Source organism: Alligator mississippiensis, chromosome 5, assembly GCF_030867095.1.
Source record: "Alligator mississippiensis isolate rAllMis1 chromosome 5, rAllMis1, whole genome shotgun sequence".
NCBI classification, from domain to species: domain Eukaryota; kingdom Metazoa; phylum Chordata; order Crocodylia; family Alligatoridae; genus Alligator; species Alligator mississippiensis.
Window position 1 is genome coordinate 86,109,478 of NC_081828.1, and position 8,242 is coordinate 86,117,719.

The window sequence follows — 8,242 nt, forward strand, 5'->3', positions numbered from 1 at the left end:
GGTAAAAGGTGGGATGTGGAACAAAAGGAAACCATCTAAAGTTTAAAAGAGATGTACCCAAGATGATGGTACTATTTGGTATGCTCTTACATGGGAGCTGCTTTGCCCCAGGTCTCAATCATTGGATTTTCCAGGAAGCCCTAAAGGTCGAATCTGTTTCTGGAAAACTTCTGCAGAAATAAGAAACTACAGAAGCAGCAATATTTAATTATCTTAATTATGATTTTTGGTGTAATTTGTTTTTGCTGATGTACTTGTTCTGTTTTTAACCCATGGACTCTTATAGCAGTTGTAAGACCAAGATTTGCTTCTGCTCCAGGTAACATGATTTTATTTATCAGTGATTAATGCAGTAAAATAAAATGCAGCAAGTTACAAACAATTTTCTCCCCTTAAAGTTCTACCTTGCAGTGCTTAAATAAAAATGAGGATAAAAAGGTATAATGTAATGAAAACTATATCATAATTAGAAAATATGAATAGAGTGCCTGCATTTTACACTTGGGATTGACAACTCTATTTCAGAGACTCCTTTTTGAGTACTACAATACTGATGATTGTAAATGAGGGAGAGAGAGAGAGATGGGAGGAAACCCATGTGGGAAGAGGGTTTCTGCCTGCACATAACCCAGCTAAATTTAGGAAGGAGAAGGGCGAAAAGAGGAAGGATGCTCTCTGGATGACAGAGAAGCAAGAGTGGTTGGTGCAGAATGCAGTTTTAAGGGTTTGGGGTACCATATGGGTTTTATTGTGACTGCCTTCTTTAGCAACCAACCAGAAGCCAATGCAACATCGGACTCTGATGTAACCAGAGATTCAGCCTCTGCCAAGTCACCAAGTAGCTGGAGATGAGTTTTTAGCAACCATTTTTCTCAAGACCCCCAAAACCAGATCACAAGCTTGAAACTGAGGGGCAAATGCTATCCAGTGACAGGGATCAAAGCATTCCTGTTAATTCTTTACAATAGGGATTGGCAGCCAAGAGTTGCAGAGGAATCATTTATCTAGCCTGTGGAGCCAGGGGTTTTGCATCCATGATTGTGACCTGCACTTTTCAAGAGCAGCACCCCCCCACGCCCCATAGCAAAACATTACCAACCCCCTGCTTCAGAAGACTTTATCCTGCTAACCAAGACCATCTCTATTTACATAGGCTGAGTTTCAACCATATGTTTTCTAGGTATATTCTTACCTTATTAATGCAGGGCAACAAAAACATCTAAACATTACAAGTTCAACAGCCAAGTGTCAGCAATAACTGACATCAACTGCTTCTCCAAGTAGTTTCATGGCTATGTTGATCAAGATGAACAATGAAATGACCAGTTTAGCAATTCCTAGTGTAATTGCTCCCTGTAATCTTCTGCTATGACTAAAAATAATGAATTTCCTTTTGTTATTTGTTTAGAATAGGAAACACTGGGCTCATCAACACATAAACCTATGGTGCTGTTGTTACGGCACCATTATTTAGTACTTCCTTTTGGAAGTACTAAATGATAGCACAGTAACAGCCCATACTGCGCTGTGCACACCATTATTTTTAGCTGCTACTTTGCTGTAGTGATGCGCAATACTGAGGGAATGCATCGCTACGGCTATGTAGCTATGGCATTGTGGTTTTTGCCTAAAGATACTATGGCGATGTAGTGTCACGTGTAGATATACCCACTCTATCAGTACATTGCAATGAAGTCGCCTGTATTTTGTAAAGATAACCTGGATAAGCTGATTAGACCTATGCATCTTCAGGAAAGAGATAATTTACTCAATTTACACGTTCAGGCATCCCACAGTCCTTACTGAAGCCCAGAATGCACAGGGCTTTTCTTTTTAAAAAGGAGTTGGACTAATTTTAGTATCCCCAAAGATTTGAAAGATCACTAGATAACCATGTCATGCAAGAAATAATTTAAAATGTATTCTAAATAAAAGTTGTGAACACCTTTAGTCAAGAGCAGGGATATCAGACTGGATAAGGCCAACATACTGGCCCTGCACTCTGGAGCCAGAGTGTACAGGGCTGATCCACAGCAGACACTGCATGCAGCACCCACCCTGCACTGGCCCTAACCACTGGATTCAGCACAAAGGGCTGGTCTGTGGGCCCAATCTAGTCCCACATGCAGCATGTGGGCCTGGCTCCACACAGTGTGCAGGGCAAGCCAGAGCAGCTTCGTAAGTTGCATGCAGTGCACAGGACCAGTCCAAAACCCACAGGCAACACCACAGCCTGGATGATAGGGCTCTACGGGCTGCATCTTTCACACCCAGGCACAGAATAAACATAAGTTTAGTTAAATGGTAAGACTTTCTCTGCTGTTTCCAGGAGGCCAAAATACTTTAAGTGACCAATCCTAAAGCTTTCCTTTTCCCTTAAAACTTAGCTTCATACAAACAAAATGGTTTCTGCCATGTTGACCAAAAAAAGAGGAAATGATCCACAGATGTGCCCTATCAACATGGCCCTACACAAGGATTCTCTCTAGGTCTCTCGCAGATCTAACAGTTTGCCATCTCTTTTCCTCCTTACCAGCAAAGCCACCCCCATCAATGGTTCCCCTTCAAGTCCCCAAATCTCTCCCTGGTGTGGGCAAAGCTATCAAGGCTACAGTCTTCTCTGCCACTATGGAAGCAGCTTCTCAAAGGGGCCAGTTTCCCATCTTCCAGGAGGCTGCCAGCACCCCATTCCTTACTGCCAAGCAAACAAAGTGATGACTGACTGCGTTAGGTCAGGGTCCAAACCAAGTGGGCAAAGCTCTGCTCACCCACACTGGGCCCTTCCCAATTAACCCAATTATGAGCTTCCATTTGCCCCGTTTAAAAGTTAGTTCACGCTGAACAAAACGCCAGTAAATAAGTCTCATGTAAAAAGAGGAGGGGGGGCGTCCACTGCTCTCATCTTCTCTAATTTGCACCTATATGCCCCCCCCCCGCCAAAAAAAAGGAAAGGAGCAGGCGCGGTGGCTGCGCTGCTTTCAATCCCGCTTTAAACACCTGCCCGCGGCCCACGGACTGCAGGCGACAGGCAGGCCCGGGGGGGACGACGATCCGCGGCGTCGCCAGGCCCGCCTGCCACTCGGCTGCCAGCTCCCGGCCTCCCCACGCTGGCGGGGCCCGACGAAGGAGGGGAGGCGAGGGGCCGGGCCGGGCCCGCCCGGAGGGGCGGCCTCACCTTTGCGCAGCTCGCGCTCCCAGACGCTGACGATGAGCGCCGAGTGCTTGCGGTGGTGGATGAGCCAGAGGCTCAGCGTCTGCACGCTCTGCTGTGAGTTGCTCAGCTCCGACAGCTTCCGCTCCAGCGCCGCCTCCGAGAAGGCCGACATCCCACCCGCAGCCCCCGGCCCGACGCGAACAAAATGGCGGCAGCACTGGGGTCTACAGCGGAGGCAGGCCGACCCCCTTACGTCACTTCCGGAACGGGACGCGCGGGAGGGAGAAGGGAAAGGAGCCGCCCCGCCTACCCCTGAAAGCGGCAGCCCCGCCCCCTCCCTGTGGGAGGAGCCTCAAGGTGGAGGGGCGGGGCCAGAGGAGGTCGCTCCCTGCTACCTCAAACGCTAGCACCCTCAAGAGTCTCTGAAGCAGCAGGACTTTTATTGTAGTGCCATAATGTAGGAGCATTTTTGAGGCAGCCTATGCAAAACCCAAGTCACTCTCAGGCAGTTTTAACTGACTTTGAGGTTTGCTGTCAGTACTTTCCTATCACGGCTCGCCTAGAAATAAAATAGTGTTTCAATGTTGGTATTGCCAGCTTCCATGATTTTTGGCGTTTTTAAAGTCTGTGCATCAGGAATGTGAAGAATGTAGGGGGGGGGGTTTCTTTTTTACACACACACACACACACACACACACACACGTTCTTCACATTCCTGACGCAAAGACTTTAAGAACAATGCTGAAAATCACGAGAGTTAGCAATACTGCAACTTCGATGACCCAGTTCCCATTTGCTCACTGACCACTTAACAGTGGGCAATATAAAGTAAATAAGACTTTTTTGCATATGCATGTGCATGCTTTTTTGCATATTGCTCTGTGGACCATAGTTTTTCAGCAAATATGATAATTTTGAGCTTCCAATAGCAACATTTCATATTTAGCACCTGGCAACACTATTGCAAATCATGAGCCTGGGCCTAGCCAGTGGTGAGCAGGCCAGAGAGGCACCAGACATGGAATATCTTGCTCTGCCTCTTAAAGCGTGTCGAACTCCCCCTTGCTCCTGGCATGGGCAGGAGTGCAGGCACCAGCCTCCTCCCCCCCCTGCCACTCACAGTGCCAGTGGCCACCCCTTGAAGATTAAGTCTCCCGCTTCCCTCCTGACACCCCGTGCCAGTGTTGCCAGGTTTATGGTAATGATCGTATTTCTACGATAATTTCAACCTTGTACAATGTATGATCAATAATAGTAAAAATTCACAATTTATGATAATTTATTGACCGAGCATATGCAAAACCCAAGTCACTCTCAGGGAGCCTTTGCTGGCTTCTTTTTTTTTCTAATGTTGTGTATCCCAGGCCAAATCCAAGAGTCTACAACCATAAGTGGCCCTACTACTGGCACACATCCTCCACCCCCAACTGGGGCTACAGATCTTCCCAAAACCTTTGGCGGCCATCCTACTTTCAGGCTCAAGCCCAGAGACTTGGGGTTCGGATGCCCCTGAGTTTTGTTTGTCCTCAGCTGTAAGGCCCCAGGGCCAAGCCAGGGAAAAATCCCGTTTCCATAAAGTGGGCTTAAAGCCAAGACCTTCCCACTCCAACAGCTAAGTGGGAGGTTTACTATACATTACCTTGGCAAGTAATATCCCCAAGTCAGGAGAGCAGTCTTCCCTGGTGCAGCTAGGAAGACAGCCCCAGAGGTCACGGTATTTCCTTTACCAGGCAAGTGCAGACTACACTTGATCTGAGCCTTCAAGAGACCAAGAAGAAGTTTGCAATCAGCACTTTCTCATGGTTGTTTGCTTTAAAAGAAAGAAATGCTTCAGCTTTGTTGACCCAGTTCTCACTCACTCACTGGCAACTATTGCTCACTCTCGGACTATCCATGCACCGCCTGTGCACTGACTGCTTGGCCTCATGCCAGGGGGTTGGTGACCTGAGCCTTCTCATGCAGCTCCAAGGGTCTTGGTCCCTCTCAAACCCTTTGTGTGCCGGCTGTGCACTGCTTGCCACACTCCCTTGTGGCAGGGCTGGGGGATGTGGCTGCTTGCCGCTCCCCATTTGGCAAAGAGTCTTTGGGCTCTTCAGAGGCAACAACTCCGCCCCGCTGGCCAGCTCTTCTTCAGCCCTCTTCATCCCTCAATGCAGTTGCCTGTGTGCTGGGCACGCTGCTTTGTTATTCCCTCTGGGGACTCCACCCTCAGATTGAAAATGGACCAATCAGAGTAAGGGGGTTTAGTCCTCACTCATGTCCTGCTCTTCACTTTGCCCCAGGGTAGGGGTGGGGCAAGCCTTTCCCCTGCCTTCATCCGATTGGTGGGAATGCCCCACCAATCACTGGAGCCCTTCCAAGTCGGCAAGCTGAGCTGTTACCAGCAAACCCACCACAAACATATGCAAAAAACTATTTGTCTTCACAATGTGTGCTTTCCAGTTCCTCCTACCCGTGCACTTCAAACTGTAGCAGAATTGGCTGGAGCTATACAACCATGTAGGGTTCATTTTCATTTTTTACCTCTTAAATAAAAGGCTACAATAGGTGACCTTGAATTAGTTGCTTAGTTTGTAGAGAAATCTGAGCCATTATTAGAGGAAACAAAGTAGCTTTAGCTTGGGATAAGGGTATTTAGCTCTCAACTGAGCAAACTACTTATACAAGTTACATAGGTAGGTAACTTTGAAGCCTGTGAATAGCCCAAATAATAACATTCATATATACCTAGCTGAATTGAGGCTTTACAGCACAGCAGGTTCTTCAGAAGTTACATATTCCCAATGAATATAAATATATTTTAATCTGCATTTAATTTTGTATCATGTAATTTTTTGGAATTAGATTTTATTTTGCTTTTAATTTCTTCCTTTTTTCTTGAGCACTTAGACTGGAGGAAAAAAATACTTAAGAAGCCTAAGGTGTTTTCTCCAGCCATTTTTTTCCCAAAACTCTATAGGTTTTCCCCATCTTTTCACATATTTCTCTAGCTGCAGGCTCTGAATTTTACAGGGAGCTTTTCTTCCTTTCTTTTTTTTTTTCCTCCTTGCAAATCAGGTTGAGATATTACAGAACCTTTTTTCTGTAGTATTGGCACAGGACCCGTTCTTTTTAACTCAGACCAGGGGCAAGTTCCTGAATTGTTTCCAGGAGCTGGTGTGAGTACAGTCATAAAATGAAAGAAAGGGAGTGGGGACCCCAAAAAAACCCCATCACACAAGCTAACAGCTGTATAACACTTTCATTTTTTACCCCTTAAATGATCTATTTTACATGAGGCAAAGCTCCTCTGAGCAGTAGTTCTGATCAGTAGCCAAATGGGGGTTTTATATAGAACAGGTATGGCAGTACTGTTCACATTATAAATGTGGTAATAGCCCTGTTTCTTAGCAAGCCAGAGCTTTGATTTTTCTTGGCTGACTGCAGCAGAGAGAAAAGCTGTTCACAAAAGGTCTGCACTCTACTACAGGTGCTTTCATAGATTCATAGATTCATAGATGTTAGGGTCGGAAGGGACCTCAATAGATCATCAAGTCCGACCCCCTGCATAAGCAGGAAAGAGTGCTGGGTCTAAATGACCCCAGCTAGATACTCGTCTAACCTCCTCTTGAAGACCCCCAGGGTAGGGGAGAGCACCACCTCCCTTGGGAGCCCGTTCCAGACCTTGGCCACTCGAACTGTGAAGAAGTTCTTCCTAATGTCCAGTCTAAATCTGCTCTCTGCCAGCTTGTGGCCATTGTTTCTTGTAACCCCCGGGGGCGCCTTGGTGAATAAATCCTCACCAATTCCCTTCTGTGCCCCCGTGATGAACTTATAGGCAGCCACAAGGTCGCCCCTCAACCTTCTCTTGCGGAGGCTGAAAAGGTCCAGTTTCTCTAGTCTCTCCTCGTAGGGCTTGGTCTGCAGGCCCTTGACCATACGAGTTGCCCTTCTCTGGACCCTCTCCAGGTTATCCGCATCCTTCTTGAAGTGTGGCGCCCAGAATTGCACGCAGTACTCCAACTGCGGTCTGACCAACGCCCTATAGAGGGGAAGTATCACCTCCCTGGACCTATTTGTCATGCATCTGCTGATGCACGATAAAGTGCCATTGGCTTTTCTGATGGCTTCGTCACACTGCCGGCTCATGTTCAACTTGGAGTCCACTAGGACTCCAAGATCCCTTTCCACCTCCGTGCCACCCAGCAGGTCATTCCCCAGGCTGTAGGTGTGCTGGACATTTTTCCTCCCTTTCCTTCCCTTTGGAACAATATTGTGAATAGTAGAGGCATAATTAAGGTTACAAGCACAGACAGCCAGCTTCTTTCCTGTGTAACTTACCAGAGAGGGACAGCACTGCTGAAACAGACCTGTTAGAACCTGGGGTGGGCAGACATTGTTTCACTGCATTTTGACTCTTGTTCCTCAGCTGTTCTTTACCTCTCCTTCGCCATGCATAGTAGAATATGAGGGTTTGCTCTTTTGGACATCAAGTATGGCAGGAAATTAAGAAAGTAAGGTGCAGTGTTGATCATAAGCATTGTATGACTACCTGTATATATTCACATTAACCACATTCTTAGTTTGGAGTGGGGGCAGGGTCTTGTAATACAACAGAAAAAAAAGGAACAGAATATCTATTCTATCCAAAGAAGAGGAGGCTGGGGTGGTGTGGGTGCCAGTGTTCACAGTTAATAGGCCAGAAGTTGCAAGTTCAAGGCCATAGCTGAAGTGCTTATAGTGCAGCCCTGTTGGATTCCAATGAAACTGCAAATTCTAATAAATACCTTGTCACAAGGACACAGAGAAGGAAAGGTTCCAAAGAAGAGCTAAGCAGCTACATATCACAGTTTACCTGCAGCAAATCAATATTTTTATGAATGGCATGGTTTGCATTGCAGAAAGAATGCTTGTATGTATCATGTATGCAACTAGTACCCAAGGGACATGTCTACGCATGATTTTATGCACACGTAAACTTAATATGCATTTGACTAATGTGCATTAAAGCGATTTAGATATGCATCTACATGTGCACGCACTAAGGCGCATTGATGCGGTGTACAAACCAACTTGGGATTAAAGTTAGTACCAAGTCAGTCAACATAC

General features: G+C 46.5%; 1 protein-coding gene across 7 annotated transcripts in view; it reads right to left on the reverse strand.

The window, feature by feature from the left end:
- RPRD1A (regulation of nuclear pre-mRNA domain containing 1A) overlaps positions 1 to 3,392 on the reverse strand; it is a 65,703-nt gene extending 62,311 nt beyond the window's left edge. For 5 of the 7 annotated variants that reach the window (XM_006275571.4, XM_019479155.2, XM_006275572.4 and 2 more), the window contains exon 1: positions 3,176 to 3,391. In XM_006275571.4, coding sequence (XP_006275633.1) covers positions 3,176 to 3,326 — 151 coding nt within the window. In that variant the 5' untranslated portion in view covers positions 3,327 to 3,391. Of the gene's footprint in view, positions 1 to 3,175 lie in introns of all 7 variants that reach the window. The other 2 variants (XR_009462493.1, XM_019479157.2) reach the window with 1 other exon arrangement.
- Positions 3,393 to 8,242: the final 4,850 nt, after the last annotated feature.